The sequence below is a fragment of the Orbicella franksi genome, chromosome 14 (genome assembly GCF_964199315.1).
Source record: "Orbicella franksi chromosome 14, jaOrbFran1.1, whole genome shotgun sequence".
NCBI classification, from domain to species: domain Eukaryota; kingdom Metazoa; phylum Cnidaria; class Anthozoa; order Scleractinia; family Merulinidae; genus Orbicella; species Orbicella franksi.
The window spans coordinates 12229221-12246720 of NC_138158.1; the positions used below are offsets into that span (position 1 = coordinate 12229221).

The following is a 17500-nucleotide window of genomic DNA, read 5'->3' on the forward strand; positions in this document are numbered from 1 at the left end:
CTGTGTACTTTCCTTAAATTTCACACTCGCCTCGCTTTCGCCTCTGTTCGCCTAAAATACGCAAAAAATTACTCACCTATTTTGTTTCACATTATTGTTGCGGAAGGGCATTACATGCTGTGTTCTATAGAAGAGTGTTTTTTTTTTAAAGTAGACCAGAGCTGTTCGACTATGGTGTAGCTACTGTCATGTCAAAGGTCACACATATGTTGTATGGGGCATGGTGTTGACACCATGTTTATGTTTTGCTAGTTCGGTTTGCTTTTGGCTCTAATTTAGTCTGGCTTCGCCAGAAACTGGTGTCGCTTCCCTTCAAGAAGACTACCGTACACATCAATTTGACTGAGTGTTTTGTTTCTTGAGATCGATGTTTGCGTTTATCCCGCTGTTTGTTGACTGACATTCTGGCACCTCATAATATAATTTCTAACGCATAAGTCTGTTGACTATTTTGCGTGATGTATATGCCACTATGGTTTAGATCAGGCAAGATTTCATCAGTTGACGGTATTTAGCCTGCAGAACAGGCGTAATTTTTTTGCGTATTTTAGTCTAACAGAGGCGAAAGCGAGGCGAGCGCGAAGCACGAGTCGCGCGCGAGGGGAAGAGCGCGAAAAAAATAACCAGAAACTGCAAGGGACCGCATACGACAAAAACTGCCAACGTAGGATCTACAAGAGATCTGATCAGCCAAAAAAATGTATGAAGACAAACAATAGACCGCAAGACTGATACTACGTGGAAAACGTTTGGAGACACCAACATGACAAGAACCGATAAAGTAGGATCGCAAGTAGTCCATGGACCAGGTCCATCGGGGTAGTCCATGGACTAGGGGTCAGTGAAATGTACCAACCCCTTCTTGGAGCTCGTCAGCACTGTGTAGCGAAGATAAGTAATGCCAGCCCAACAGCCAACGCACATAAACAGTGAACGGGTCATTTTGCAATTTATGTGCGTTGGCTGTTGGGCTGGCGTTACATATCTTCGCTACACAGTGCTGACGAGCCCCAAGAAGGGCGAAACAGCTGTCCACTGTTGCGATCCTATTTTATCGGTTCTTGTCATGTTGGTGTCTCCAAACGTTTTTCACGTAGTATCAGTCTTACAGTCTATTGTTTGTCTTCAAAAAAATAACGCCTGTACGCATACCTTTGTTCAAGCTGTTCCGCCCCTAGACACACCTAAATGACCAGCCAATCACAGCGTTACAAGAACAGTGGCAACCATGTCGCGTTGTGGGCCAAATCTACAAACTTCCAAGGTCTTGTTTTCATCCCTAAAATGGAGAAAATACTTCTTTGAGACTTAAAATGGAAAGAAAAAACACAAATCAATGTTTAGGTGGCCTCAGAGTGGAATACCAAGGTGTACAGAGTCCTCAAACCTTTCTGGTGAAGAATTTTTCCCTCATCCGCCGCAAAAGCATGACGATTGGTGCGCTTTCAAGTGAGGTTTGATAACAGATCGCGGATTTAAAGCAGCTTCCTGCACTTAAGAAAGCAAAAATAGCAATGTACAGTATTTCTTCGAAGTTGAATTCAACTTCTGGAAGGATTGGTAAGGCCACAGCCGATAAAATGACTGCAAAAGTCGTCGGTAAAAACTCAAGCTTTCGCTTTAGCATGAAAATTTATTTGAACATGCGGTTCATGCAGCGATGCACGTCTGCAAAATTTTGAACATTTTTTTGCTTTTAGACAGGTTTCTTTGCCTCATCTATGTCTTCAATGAAAATGTATTGTTACTGAACTTCCTGTCACGTTTCTTTCCTTTGGTTGCTTTTATTTTTTAGACTTTAAAAGTGAAGAGTATTTTTGCACGCTCGATTTCTGCATAATTAATTTACGGCGACCTCCGCGGTTTGTTTGTTTAGTTTCTTCGCTGCGTTCAAATATATTTGTTTGCAGCTATTACAGAACTCCTGAGAAAAGAACTCAGTGGGCACTAATTTAGCACGGTTGAAATTTGATTTACCTCAATAAAATTGGCGTAAAATGGGGTTGACTAGCCTACACGACTTCTACGGTTTGTGACATTTGTACGTTTGCCGTCCTCTGTTTGGTCACTTTGTCGCTTCACTCGTGTTTATGAAGGGTTGTTCATGTTGTGTAATAAGGGGGAATTTTAAGTAGAGTTGAACCGTTAGATCGTGCTTTGGCAAATTTTTATAGGTCATAGGCCTGCATGGTTTCCGCTGTTATCTGCATGTCGCTTCGTAGAGTTTGACACCTCCGTTGTATTTGAAAAACATTTGAGGATCACATGATGTAAGATAATCAATTGGGTAGCGGCGTTCATATTTGAACGCCGGAACAGCTTGGACAATGGTATGCATTCAGGCGTTATTTTTTTTCGCGCTCTTCCCCTCGCGCGCGACTCGCGCTTGGCGCTCGCCTCGCTTTCGCCTCTGTTCGCCTAAAATACGCAAAAAATTACGCCTGTTCTGCAGGCTAACGGTATTTGGTTAAATGTCCCACTAATGCGATCGCACTTCATATCGCCCAACTTCTTTGCTACTGCGAGAAAGCTAATTTATGCAGCCTGCTCGACTCAGGGAGGCAGATTTCTTATTGGTTGAGTCCACGAGTCCAGTCGTAAGTTCGGGGGAGGAGCGCGGACTCCTTTCCTCTAACAGCGGCTGGTAATCGAGCCCAGGATGACTGAATGAATGACTGGTTGTTAGTCCAGTACGCTGGGGTGCGGGCCATTGCCATTGTTTCAGAAAGCTAACACGTCAATCGAAATTATCGCTTATCTCCCAAGGGACAGCTCCAAGGAACAAAACTGATTACAACACAGATCTATGGCGTGTAAACAGAAAATAATCAGATGATGTGTCTGATCTTTCTTTTCCTAGACCAATTTCAGATTTCTGACAAAGTGCCATTTTGAAATCCTTGACGCTTAGAGACCTTGAAAAGGTTTTGCATGGAAATGTTTAAATTCTCCGAATTTGATCTTGAGCGGACAACAAGAAAGCCTACAATTATCGTTTACACTTCTCTCGATTCCTCCCTTGACAGGCTTTGCCCGTCGCCACCATCGGGCAAACGCCGCATCGGATAGTGTTGTTTTGATTTGATAGACTCCACAGTATCACAGTGACTTTTCCCTGCCAAGTTGGCTGGAAGTTTCTAATTACAGATGCAGACACTGACACTACCGACACTTACTTTTGAAGGCTTGTTGTGAATTTTGTTGACCTGTTTTAATACCGTTGCTACGTACAGATCTATCTGTACAGTGTAATGTCGCTTGTTTTATTGGCAGTGATCGGTCATGCTGGGTTGCGCCACGTAACACCATAAAAAACAATACCTCGATATAACGAACATTTTGGTTGTTTTTCCGCAAAATCGCTTGCGCTTGACACTTCGTTAAATCGAGGTTCCGCTAAAGACCAGTGGGGCGGAGTCATAACAAGCTGAGTGTCACGTGGACTAAATTGCACAATTGATATAAGGTTGCGGGTTCACTAAAGTAACGCAATTGGACTGCAAAGTTTAATAAGGATGGCGTTGTCGAAGCACTCCTCGGATATTGAGGTAAGTTTCATATAGTCCTTGCATATTTTTTGGACGAAAAGTTATCATTTCGAGAGAAATCCCTATCTAAAAAAGATAGCCTGTATACAGCGCGCATCATTGTGGCGGCCACTGAGCGGCCGGCAGCCCGTGTAATTTGCGAAGTACGCACATTATAAAGTAATTAAGCAGTTATCAGTGGAGTTTTCATGCCTCCTTGTTATAGCAAATTGTGTTTACAGCAGCTGCGACAGAATTCGTACACATCGATTAACGTAAATGGAAAAAACTGTCCTGTATAGTGAGCAATTCGTAAGCGTTCGATAGCTCGTAGTGACGGGTCATACAGCACAGAAAACAATACCATAGACCAGAAATTGCCTTATATTTTCTTTCAAAATCATGTATACAGTACTTAGTATGCTTTTACTGTCCGAGCAAGGGGAGATTAGCAGCAATTTAATACCATTCTCTCAAACCAGTCGACCAAAAAGATGCAATTATTTGAATAAGCTTAATATTCGATAGTTGATTTGTTCAAGTCAATATTGAACGCAAGTATGAGCCAGATTAATACTGATTAGTGTATACGCACTCAGTGATCTTGGTGTTTCAAGCAATCTGATCGGTTCGCTATCCCTGGCTAATGAGGATTATTCACCTTCTAAAGAGTGAGTAATGTGTGATCATAGGTGGCCCAAGCTCAGTATGTGACACTGTTGTGGCTGAATATAACGCAATGAACGCTTTATAGGATTTATAAGGGAAATTAACTTTAGGCCTAAATTTACTTAAATAGTTGGAGCGAACCATCAAAGCATGATCGCGATCATATTACATTCTGCACTTTCATTGGCCAATTCAAAATGCCAGCCAGGTGCAATAAGTAGACTGTTTAAGGGAGGCAAAAGACAAATTTTGTCACTAGTCAATACACAGTAGGCCCCATGTCTTTTCTTCCTTAGACAGACGAGAGACAAATACTGACAGTTGAGAGATGCAAAGAAAAGTAAATTCAGCGTTGTCTGTTTAGCATTGTTTAAGCTTAATAGGATAAAATTTCTACCATCTCTAAAGGATGTCATTAGTTTTCTAAAAATCTTTTAGCTCGAGTTATTGACCTTGCCATCCCATATGAAAAATACACATCTTAAGCAATGCTTTGTCTTTGACAAGACAATGACAGGAATCACAAAAGTTTCCCACATCCACTTTCGTTCCTGTCCAGGGCCTCCTGTCCTTGCATCGTAAGGTCCCTAATGTTGTGCACATTAATTGGTGCAGAGGATACATGTGCCAAGCATTCAAATTTTATTTAAAAACAAAACTTTGCAATAAAGCTAAAACTCTGCAAGTCTGTTTTGCACCATTGTGGTCATTCACTGTCCATGGTTGATGATTTTTGAAATGACTTATTGAAAGCCTTTTTGAAAGCTCAAGTATATGTGTAACTAGGTATTAGTATACAAAAATTAAATTACATGCTGTTCATACAGCCTGCTTATAAATTTTAAAATGGAATATATCATTTTGATAAGCACTTGAATGTTGTTGTACATGTTATCATAGTTCCTAGTTCTCCTATGGAAGAATAGTGTCAAATGTCTTCTACAGTCTGTTGCACAATGAAGCCATTAAGTGAAGGGCCTTATGCATATCTACCTCATGTCAAATTGTAGGTTATACTTTGCATTTTTGGCTCTGTATTGCCAGAAAAAAGCTCAAAACAAGTGTCTGCTCCATACGAAAGCAAAAATCTTTGTCTCATTCAAGTTTTGAAAGTAATAATTTTGTCTTCACTTCAAAACATAGGCATCCAGAGGATGCATGAGTGGGCTAAACATAATGAAAGAGTAATAGAAATACTTATAGCTGGATAGAGTGACAACATAGAGATAATTATATAAACAATGTTTTGATGTGAAGTATATATGAAATAATTCATATTTGAACTCTGGTTGTAGGTGAAAGTGAAGAATGATCATCGCAGTAAATTTTCCAATTTAAGCAATTGGAAAGAAGAAGCCTGAATAAAATCAGGGCTTCAACGGGATTCGAACCTGTGACCTCCGTGAACACCAGTGCGATGCTCTACCAGCTGAGCTGTGAAGCCACACATTGGGAGCGAGGTCAATTAATTGAGGTCATATCTTCCTGTGAGGAGTGAAATGATGTGAAGTATATACAAAATTATTCTTATTTGAACTGTGATTGTAGATGAAAGTGAAGAATGATCATCACAGTAACATATGAACTCAATTATCGCAGTAAGATATGAACTCAATTAATTAACCTCGCTCCCAATGTGTGGCTTCATAGCTCAGTTGGTAGAGTATTGCACCGGTATTCACGGAAGTCACAGGTTTGAATCCCGTTGAAGCCCTGATTTTTTTCAGGCTTCTTCTTTCCAATTGCTTAAATTGGAAAATTTACTGCGATGATAGCATAGCTTTTTCTCCCTAGTCTCTTAACGTATTATAATTATATAGACTATCAAGCCAACAAATCATAGTGTTCTGGTTCTTCACTGGAATTGTTACCAGGTAAATAAATGAATCTGGATAAATGCAGTGTATTGGAGGAGGGGATGTGCCTAGAGGAATTTCAAGGTGCTGTTTCTATAGTAGCCTCCCACGCCGACACTCTTAGGCCTCGTCATGCATTCCTTCCCGACAAATGTTTGTAGGGAAGGAATGTGTGACAAGCCCTAGGAGCATCTGCGTGGGAGGCTATTTCAATAGTCAACCCAAAAAACTTTTGAAAATCTTTTCAGAAGGAAATGAACCTTGCCAGAAGCAAATAAAAGCAATTAAGATTTACACAGTTTCTCACTTTGTTTTATTGTGACAACTTTTAATATTACTCAGTAAATGAAGTATGGTGTTTAAACTGAACAACAACTTATTTTTATGGGCACTCAGGAGCAGAATAAAGACTGTACATCATGAATTATTCCGCTCTTAGCCGCAAATTAACAGAAAAAGAACAAATACTTGACAATATTAGCGCCACCTTTCTGGTAGTTTGTCTACTGTAACAGCTGTTGTAACTGTGCAATTCATTGCACCACGGTATGGACACATTTATATCTGGAAACAACACTTGAACAAGTAAAACAACAATTAAAGCTTGTGCCCTTTAAATATAAACATTGCGGTGGGAACTGAGTAGCGTTAAAAGAGCCCTCTGAATAACTTTGTCCTGGACATTGATAAGTTTGTAAAATATGTTCTGCTGCACAGACCTATCGGCCATTGCAGTTGTGATTCACACACCATAGTGGTTGGCCGACCGTTTTCCTTTTGAAATTCTGTTCCCAATGCTAAAAAACATGTAAATACTCTTATGCTGAAATAATGAAAACATTGCCCAAATGCTGTGCCTGGTTACTTGTTCAAAATAGTACAAAAACATCATGATGGTAAATAGAGCCTCTTACCTCACCACGCATGCCTAAGAAGTCGAAGAACAACATCACACTGGACTTGGATCATGTGACATGATGAGGGAATGCAAAAAAAGATCGGCAAGACATCGGGTTCGTTCGGGTTCCCTGTTCAGGTTTGTTTGTTCGCTGGAACACTAAAGAAAATCGGCAAGGCATAGGGTTCTATTGTTTACTGACAAATTAAACATTTTAGTGATTGACTAGGTAAGGGCTTCGAAATCCTAGCTTATGAGAAAAATCAAATTTTTGAAGTATAATCAGTGGTCGGTTTTTACAGAGACAGCCTTTTAATTATCTCTGGAACCAATACAGATATTTGCAAATGGTAAATGGTGTTTTTAATCTTTCGTGGAATTCTATGCGATTAACGTAAAAATTCAAGGGGTAAATATTTGATGATAGTTCCACTTTAATCCAGGTTTATTGAATAAGTTAATTAGCATGGAGTGCATGAGTGAGTGAGTGACAGCCTGCTAAAGCTCATGGATGACATCATGCAAGGGCTAAAAATAATGCATCCTGAAATCTTTTGACAAAAAATGCTAAGAACTCTTTTTTTACCCTTATTTTGTTTGGTTAGGTAGGTAACTAGCTGCTTCTTTTTTTTATTTCAACTTGTTAATATATTTTTATTTCAGAACCTGCTCTTACTTAACCCGAAGATAAAACCGCATGCAAGTTTGGTTTCTACATCCACAACAAAATCCAGCAGAAAACTATGGAAGAGGAATCTAGAAAAGGGCTGTTCTGTAAGTGACTAAATTTTGATTTTGATTTTGAAATCATTTTTACATAGTATGTTTGGGTATTTTTAGTTTCTTTTAGCTATCAGTGATAACACACTAGAAATCCACATACCGATGTCTGGAACTCAAGGACATATTAAAGCTATCAGGTTGTAAAAATTTAACACTGATCATCCAGGTCACCAACCAAGCATTGAATTTACTTCTAGAACTGGCTGATTTGTACTCTCACCTCGATAAATATGTGTTATTGGCTGGCTGGGAGGTGAGTATAGTGAAAAACTGTGACCGATGTCTTGAAAATGCTGGCCGAGGCCACAGGGTGAGGGCAGAATTTTGCAGCCTGAGGTCACAGTTTTTCACTATACGGACCGACCCTAAGCGTGCCAATAACATGTTTATCTTTTTTTCCTGCGGTAAACTGGCTTCCAAGTGGGTTTGTGTACATAACGTTGCCATTTGAAACAGCTTATGCACCGTCTACAAACCATTCGTAAAGATTCTAACGAGCAAACGAGCGAGTAACTCAGAAACTAGACAAAGAAAGATGTATTAAAGAAGAGATCTATTTTGAACTAGTCTATTTAGTTGCATTTATTTCACCAGTTAAGTTCTTCAAAATTGTTTTTGTGGTGTGAAATTTTGTGCAAAGTTTGAAGTTGTCCAACAAAAACAATTTCTGCCAGTCGTTATGAATCACTAGAAATCAGTCTTTTCTACTGTAAATTAAGTTGCAGATAGTGAGGAAATTTGTTAAGTGTATTCCACAGAAATTCTCTCAAAATACAGCAATGATCAGAGTTAAACTTGACTGAAATTGACTAATTTTTTACTCAAAATTGTACAGAGAGAGACACACAGGATTATGTGCCATTATAGCTACAAACAGCCAACAAATTCTCACTACTTCGAAAGACTCAAATGAATTTCTTTACAGTGACTTTCCTTGTAGCTACAGCAGTTAAGTTGTGCGCGTGCGATGTACGACACTTGAAGCGGCACGCGCTTCTGCAACAAATTTGCACGTGCAACATTGCGCAAGTTTTCAATGGGTTTCTTATTTAAGCTGTTTTATGCTTAATTACTATACTTTGTAGCTTTAAGAGTACTATTTTTTAGTCATTGGAAGTTTATTTGAACGTTTATTCAGTTATTTCAGGCTTTTTCTTGCATATTTGTTTCGTGTACGCTACCCTTTTTCCTAGGTCTTTCTAGTAAGTTCTGTGGTGTCGCAAAAGCACACGCATAGCGCCGCGACACCCAACTAGCGTTATAAAAGAGTAGTTTTTTCGTTAGCAAGATCAGTTGACGCAAGATCTGTTAATTCAACGCAAGTTAACAAGTTTCTCCAAGTTTATCATTGTTCTGGTGATCAAGGCAGCATCAAGGTAACTATTTTTTTACGCTATTTTAGTTTGTTTATGTAAGTGGTTTGTATCTTTAGTCTTTTAGTTCAGTTTCATCGCTTGTGAATTGTAAATTTAACTCTTAAGGTTTTAGATAAAGTCAAGTTGTATACGACATTGTTTTACTGTTACTGTAAATCGATCTTAAGTTTTCTCCTTTCACTTTTGTAACTTTTGAAGCAATTGAAATGTATATATATCCTGTTATTTTCGCAAGCTAATGTGTAGTTTATTTGTATCTTTTATTTTAGTTCTCACAGTGTTTATAGGGTTTTCAAAGAATTTTAATAAACAGCAGTTTGTGAACCGACGTTAACCAAATCACTGGAGCAATAGTGAGAACTTGCTGAACTACAAGAAGACTCAGAGTGAAGACAACTGCAAGTCAAGCCAGGAACTAAAGTCAAGCAAGTCAAGCAACTAAAGGTCAAGCCCGTAACTGATCAAGATCAAGAAGCGTGAAAAAGGCAACAGTGCGAAGACAACAAAGGAAGGTTCAGCGACGGAAACCATAAGTAATACAAGTAAATTAAAGTAAAGGTTTATAAGTTTCCCAGCTGCAAGAACATTATAATTACAGAGACACTGTTTAATTGAGAAGATTCGGCAAGTGCCGCCAAAATAAGTTTATAATTACACTTAACTGAAGTTCATGTATTCTAGACAATCATTTTGTCATGTTACGCGGCCTCTCAGTTGCGAAGTATTAAGATTTAAGACAAAGTTATTTAAGTAATATTAAGAATGTCTAGCTCAGGAAGTCAAGTAGTAGATTTAATTAATGAAGAAGAGTTAGCGATTTCTACGCAGGCTGAATGCGATCAAGTAGGTAAAGATAGCCTAAACATAGTCCAAGAGCAGTCGGAGCCTGAACCGCGGATTACTAGAGTTCGAACACTCACCGAAAAGGGCCAAGCCTATCAGGAGCAGCGCCAAAAAGAGCATGAGAAGGATGAAGATCGGCTCATTAAGAAATTTCACCAAGCGTACGACGCGTGGAAAATGCAAGCAACAGATATCGAGTCGTTTGTCGCTAAACAGTTGCCATTGTCACCAGTAGAAAAAGCTGAAAAGGAAGGAGCGATTCTCTGCTTGAAAGATCTCCGCAACAAAACCGAGAAGTTATACGATAAAATACGGAACGATCAGGCCCCAAGACAAGAAATTCGACAGAAAATGGACGTATGTGATGCCTTGACTAAAACACTGGAAAGAAAATCCATTAGAGGTGATTCAGCTTCATCACGCAATGAAGAAGAAAAAAGATCTGTGTGAAGTACATCAAGCAAGGCATCTATAAGGTCAGGTCGATCAAGAAGCAGTTGTTCCTCAAGGCATCTTCTCTCATCAACCTAAAGAAGGCTGAGGCTGCTGCAGAGCTGGCTGCAAGGGAAGCGGAATTTAACGCCCTACAAGAAGAAGCAAAACATAAGGAAGCCACAGCAAGAATTGAAACAGAACTTGCGCAGAGAAAGGTAGAGTTAGAACAAATGGAGGCCAAGAAACAGATAGAAATGGCAAGAGCGAAGCTAAAGGTGTATCAAGAGGTCGAATTCGAGGATGATATCGACTCAGTTGAAGATGATCCCCTGGACACTTCTCCAATCCAGATAGACTTTGAGAGAGAAGCAGCTTCCTCACTTCGGCCTCAAGAACTCAAACATTCACCATCAGATAGAAGCACTCTAAATTCAACCATGCAGCCTGCTCAACAGCCTCGGGACACACATCAATTTCCCGTGGAAAGTGAAACCATCCATCCCGTATACGTTCAACCGCAAGCGTCATCAGCAAACGTAGATACTGTCACCTCGATCGTCACAGCGATAGCTGATTCATTCAGCACAAGTCGCCTCCCAGCACCTGAACCGACCATCTTCAGCGGTGAGCCCATCCTTTATCCGGATTGGAAGTCGTCCTTTCATGCCCTCATACACCGAAAGAACTTACCGTCAAGCGATAAGATGTATTACTTGAAACGATATGTGAGTGGATCTGCCAAAGAAGCTATTAACGGACTTTTCCTGCAAGGTTCATCAGAAGCCTACAAACGAGCGTGGAACATTCTAGACGAGAGGTTTGGTCATCCGTTCATAGTAACAAATACGTACAGAGATAAGCTACGAAAATGGCCCAAGATCGGTATGAAAGATCACCAGTGTCTTAGAAGATTTGCTGATTTCCTAACAAGTGTGGAATCTGCTATGCAAGTAATCGAGAATCTAAAAGTCTTGAATGACTACATGGAAAACCAGAAGCTACTCACCAAATTGCCAGACTGGCTTGTTTCACGGTGGAACAGAGAAGCCACAAGAAAAATAAAAGAAGAAAAGAAGTATCCAGATTTCAAAACCTATTTCATCATGTCATGCTGTGAAGGAGTTGGAAAGGGCAACAGACAGCACTCACAAGGAACCAAAACCGAATGACGAAGAGAAAAGGTCTGTTCATAACACCAAGATGACGGAAGAAAGTTCAAAGGAGCCAAACAGAACCTCAAAGCTGCAACCACAGTGTTCATTCTGCAAAAGGACTGACCATCTGTTGAATGCATGCATAAAGTTTAAGGCGGAGACACGCGAAAACAAACTGAATTTTGTCAAGGAAAACAGATTTTGTTTCGGATGCCTGAGGAAGGGGCACATGTCTAGTGATTGTAAGAGGAGGCTGACCTGTGCGATCTGTAACAAGAATCACGCTACCTGTCTTCACGAGGAAAGACATCCTAAGACGCCAGAAGAAAAGAAGAGAAGAGAAGAACAGGAATCCGCCAATGTTCGCAAGACTACATCATGTACATCGCAAGGCGCCTCCAGTGCCAACACCTCTATGATAGTTCCTGTGTGGCTGTCATCATTATCGAAGCCCAACAAAGAAGTATACACAATTTTGGACACGCAAAGCGATGCTATGTTTATCCTAAAGGAAACCTGAGGCGAGCTTGATGCAGAAACACAGCCAACGATGCTTCGATTGAGCACTATCACAAGTCAAGACTCACTTGTCGACAGCCAAAGAGTCTCAAGCCTTCAAGTAAGAGGATATAATTCTGACGTCAAGATTCATATACCGGTCGCTTTTACAAGTACGTCTATTCCGGCCGAAGAAGAGCACATCCCTATTAAGGCAACAGCTAAGAACTGGGAACATTTGAGACCGATTGAAAGCAAGATGCAAGACCTCTTTGACTGCAATGTTGGGTTGCTTATTGGATACGACTGCTCTCAAGCTTTAACCCCAAGAGAAGTTCTTGCTGGTGGCAATAATGAACCGTATGGCATTAAAACTGATCTTGGATGGAGCATCGTTGGTGGAAGTGATGTAAGGAGTAGACGGGCCCTCTGCCACAAGGTTGCAGTGAGGGAAATACCTGCTGTAACAATGACTGACATTGTTCGAGTCCTTGAAGCAGATTTTCAGGGAGCTAAGGATGATAAGAAGACTTCTCAAGAGGATTTAAATTTTCTAAAGATTATGGAAGAAGGAATGGAGAAGACCGGAAACGGACACTATGAAATCACTGCCATTCAAGGAACGGCCTCTTTTGCCTGACAACCATTCGATGGCGTTGATTCGTCTCGAACATCTCAAGCGAAAGTTCCTGAAAGATTCAAAGTATAAAGAAGATTACGTCAAATTCATGAACGAAGTATTGAGCAGGGGTGATGCTGAAGAAGCGCCAGAGCTTGCACAAGAAGGAGTGAAGTGGTACATACCTCACCATGGCGTCTATCATCCAAAGAAAAACAAGATCAGAGTTGTATTTGATTGTTCAGCAAGATTCAAAGGAACTTCTTTGAACGATCATCTACTCAGTGGATCCGACCTTACCAACAATTTGGTGGGAGTACTATGCAGGTTCAGAAGATACCCTTACGCCATTATTTGTGACGTGGAGAAAATGTTTCATCAGTTCATCGTGCGTGAAAATGACTGAGACTATCTGCGCTTTCTTTGGTGGCCCAATGGCGATGTTAAGAAAGAGCCCAAAGAGTACAGAATGAAAGTGCATTTGTTTGGAGCAACATCGTCGCCTGGTTGTGCCAGCTATGGCCTCAAACATATGGCAAGTCAAGAGAAAGAAGCGCATCCCTCAGCAGCTCAGTTTATTATGCATGATTTCTACGTGGATGACGGATTGACAAGCGTTGAATCCGCACAGCAAGCTAAAGAACTCATCCAAGGAGCTCGTGAGATTTGTGAGAAGGGCGGACTTCGTCTTCACAAGTTTGTTTCAAACGATTGTCAAGTTCTCGAATCAGTACCAAAGAGTGAAAGAGCAGTTGATGTAATCCTGAATCTACCATCCGAGCAACTTCTGATAGAGAGAGTGCTTGGTGTTCAGTGGTCAGTGGGGTTAGACTGCTTCAAATTCTCCATTATCCTGAAGGATCAGCCCTTGACTAGAAGAGGAGTGTTGGTGACCGTAGCTTCCGTTTATGATCCTCTTGGATTCCTGGCACCCTTGGTCTTAAGAGCAAAGAAGATATTGCAAGAAATATGCAACAGGGGTGTCAGTTGGGACGAGCCTCTGCCTGAAGAAGTTCGGCCAAGGTGGGAGCGTTGGAAATGTGACCTTCTACGCCTGTGTTACGTATATGGTTTGTCTTACTATATTTGGAGTAAACATGTGCGTTCTAGTTCTATGTAGCTTACATGAAGTACGCATTAAACGAGTTGAGTTGCATTGCAAGTGGCGTCTTGTCGTGCCATCCGTAACATGGTGTCAGAAGTGTTTTGTTGATCTTATGGCGAGCTGCAGCGCTCAAGATTACGTCTTCTGGTTGATATTCAGTCAAAGCAGTTACTGAAGCGAAACGAAGCGACAATTCCTTGATTTATGGTACGTACAGCGAATTTCAACATCGACCACGTGCGTTGAAACCCAGGGAAACGATGTCAGACACCGAACAAGATCCTCCACCACCAGCTCCACCGCAAGCTCCACAGCCTACTCTGCCGCCTCAAGTCCTCAGTTTTCCTTCAAATTTTCCAGTACCAAGCGCTATGGTTTGTCGTGGAGATATCACGAGCAACTGGGAATTTTTTAAGCAACAATGGCAAGATTATGAGGTAGAACGGGTTTGGATCAGAAGAGTCAATCGATCTGATTAGCAACCTTCCGTTCTGTTATGGGAAAGGAGTGTCTGCAAATTTTCCTGAATCTGAATTTTGGCACCGAAGTACTGACGATAACTTCAGCATTGAAGGCGCTGGAAAACTATTTCCTACCAAAGAGAAATGTCGTCTATGAGAGGTATGTCTTTAACTCTTGCAATCAAGTACCCAAAGAAACTGTTGATTGCTATGTCAATAGATTAAGAAAACTCGCAGCATCGTGTCAGTTTGGAGCACTTGCAGAAGAAATGATACGTGACAGGCTAGTTATTGGAATACAAGATAAGGGTACAAAAGCTAGATTGCTCAGAGAGAAAGATTTGTCTTTGGATAAAGCTCTTGACATGTGTAAATCAAGTGAAATAACGAATAAGCAGCTAAAGTCGATTCAAAAGGATGAGAAACAAAACAATGAGGAACTGAACTTAGTTCATGAGAAGCATAAACCGATGCAAGGCAAGATGCCTCCTCATCCGAAGAAACCACCAAATCCAAAGAAACCTGACAAAAAATGGAAATGTAAATATTGTGGCCAACAAAAGAAGCATGCCAAGCAGACAGAATGTCCAGCTTATGGTCAACAATGTCGCAATTGTAAAAGAATGAACCACTTCGCCAAAGTGTGTCAGGCAGGCAAAGAGAAGGTTCATGTCGCTGAAGTGGCAGAAGGTTACGAGTCTGAGGAATCATTATTGAAGATAGAAGAAATTACTGCAATTAATGGTAGTGGTAAACAGTTGACATCCAGTATTACCTTTGTGATAGAAGAGCAGTACAAAGAGCAACTAGTATGTCAGTTGGACACTGGTGCAACTTGTAATGTGATCAGTCACAGAAATTTAGTTCAGCTGTTGCAGAATGGTGATCCCCCCTTGTCTAAGTCCAATGCCCAGCTAAAGCTATTTGATGGTAGCTTGATGAAGCCTGTAGGTGAGACCACACTCACAGCAGAGAGAAGGGGCAAGCGTCTGGACCTGAGATTCCAAGTTGTTGAGAGTTCTAACAAACCCCTCTTATCGGCTGAGACTTGTGAGCAGTTGGGACTTCTCAAAGTGGATATAGATCCTGAAGAGTCCATTCATGTCCTGAAAAGCAGTAGTAACCTGACCAGAGATCAGATTCTTGTTCAGTACAAAGATGTTTTTGAAGGGTTAGGCCATATTGGTGATACAACCATTATCACAGACCCCAGCGTAAAACCAGTGCAGCATTCTCTGCGCCGAGTGCCAGTTCCCCTGCGTGATAAGGTCAAGGCCAAACTTGATGATCTGGAAAGGAAAGGAATTGTGGAGAAAGTCACAGTACCGACCGACTGGATTAGCAGTATGGTGGTTGTCACAACACCAAATAAGATTAGGATTTGTTTGGATCCTAAAGATCTTAACAAGGCAGTCATCCGTCCAAAGTACCAAATGCCTACTCTAGATGAGTTGTTGCCCAAGCTTAGCAATGCCAAAGTGTTTAGTACCTTAGATGCTAAAGATGGGTTTTACCAGGTTGGATTAGATGAGAGCAGCAGTCTCAAGACAACATTCTGGACTCCCTTTGGGCGTTACAAGTATTTGAGGCTACCCTTTGGTATCAACCTGGCTCCAGAAGAGTTCGAATGCAAATTGCATGAGAAGCTTGATAGTCTTCCCAGTGTAGAAGTGATAAGAGATGACATATTGGTCATGGGCTATGGAGAGAATGATGAAGAAGCAAATCGAAATCATGATGAGAACTTGATTCGTCTGCTAGAGCAAGCTCGAAAAGCCAATCTGCGTCTAAACAGCAGCAAGTTGAACCTCAAGAAGTCTGAAGTCAGATTCATGGGACACTTGATCACCAAAGATGGGTTACAGCCAGATCCTGAGAAAGTGAAGGCAGTTCAGGAAATGCCGAGGCCTACATCCAAGAAGGAACTCCTGAGTCTCTTAGGATTCGTTAATTACTTGGCAAAGTTTCTCCCTAGGTTATCAGAGGTCGCCCAGCCACTGAGAGAGATGACAGCAAAGGATGCAAAGTTCATCTGGTCCCAGCATCATGAGACAGCATTCCAGGAAGTGCGAGAGCTTGTAGTCAAACACCCTGTGCTCAAGTATTATGACCTTCAAGAAGAAGTCACAGTGCAATGTGATGCGAGTGAATACAGGTTAGGAGCAGCTTTATTACAAAATGGCCAGCCAGTTGCTTTTGCTTCACGGTCCCTATCACAGACTGAGAGGCAATACGCTCAAATCGAGAAAGAGTGTTTAGCGATTGTCTTCTCCTGCGAAAGGTTCAGTCAATACCTCGCCGGTCGTAAAAAGATAATGGTTGAGTCAGATCACAAACCCTTACAGTCCATTTTCCAGAAGTCAATCCTCTCTGCTCCATGTCGACTACAAAGAATGATGTTGAGGCTACAGCGCTTTAACCTAGAGGTTAAGTACAAGCCAGGTGCACAGATGTATGTTGCCGATCACTTGTCTCGAGCCTCGCTTGCTGTCAAGAAGGAGATGACAGACAACTTTCAAGTTTTCGCTCTTGAACTTGAAACACTTACTCCCTTTGATTCCATCAAAGTGGCTCCAGAAAGGTTAACTCAGCTGCAGAAGTGCACAGCACAAGACCTCGTCTTAGAGAGCCTGAAGACCACTGTTCTAACAGGATGGCCTGAGAGAAGAGAGCAATGCCCAGTACAAGTTCGTGACTACTGGAACTACAGAGAAGAGATTTCACTCCACAATGGTATTCTATTTAAGAGTCAGAGAGTGATTGTCCCCAAAGCCATGAGGCCAGAGATGCTCTCAAGAATTCATTCAAGCCATCAAGGAGTCGGATCATGCCTAAGAAAGGCCAAAGACATCGTGTTCTGGCCTGGAATGAATTCAGAAGTCAAAGCCCTGGTTGAGAGATGTGCTGTCTGTGCCGAGTTTCAGGCTAGGAATGCTAGTCAGCCAATGCAGTCTCATCAACTTCCAGACAGACCTTGGAGTAAAGTGGCTACAGATTTGTTCACTGTTAGTGGAAAGAATTACCTCACAGTCGTTGACTATTACTCAGATTTTGTAGAAGTTAGTGAACTTGAAGATACCACCTCACGTGCAGTTATACAAGTACTCAAAGAACAATTCAGTAGACATGGAATCCCGGACACTGTTGTCTCAGACAACGGATCACAGTACAGCAGTCAAGAATTTCACGAGTTCTCACTCAGCTGGGAATTTAACCATGTGACATCATCACCACACTACCCAAAGTCAAATGGGAAAGCAGAGTCTTCAGTGAAGA

General features: G+C 41.3%; 2 protein-coding genes across 5 annotated transcripts in view; both read left to right on the forward strand.

The window, feature by feature from the left end:
* Positions 1 to 2586: 2586 nt before the first annotated feature.
* The window catches only part of LOC145467664 (dihydropyrimidine dehydrogenase [NADP(+)]-like), a 278425-nt gene continuing 263511 nt past the window's right edge, over positions 2587 to 17500 (forward strand). For 3 of the 4 annotated variants that reach the window (XM_081451259.1, XM_081451260.1, XM_081451265.1), the window contains exons 1-2: positions 2587 to 3548; positions 7614 to 7724. In XM_081451259.1, the coding sequence (XP_081307385.1) occupies positions 3516 to 3548; positions 7614 to 7724 (144 nt within the window). In that variant the 5' untranslated portion in view covers positions 2587 to 3515. Of the gene's footprint in view, positions 3549 to 7613; positions 7725 to 17500 lie in introns of those variants that run through there. The other variant, XM_081451263.1, reaches the window with a different exon arrangement.
* LOC145467717 (uncharacterized) lies at positions 10606 to 11556 on the forward strand. Its single transcript, XM_081451321.1, has one exon. It carries the CDS (start codon positions 10618 to 10620, stop codon positions 11554 to 11556), a length of 939 nt encoding a protein of 312 aa, XP_081307447.1. The 5' UTR covers positions 10606 to 10617.

What these genes read in the sequence shown, in the direction of transcription:
- LOC145467717 (XM_081451321.1), top strand. Translation starts at nt 10,618, where the DNA reads ATGGAGGCCAAGAAACAGATAGAAATGGCAAGAGCGAAGCTAAAGGTG.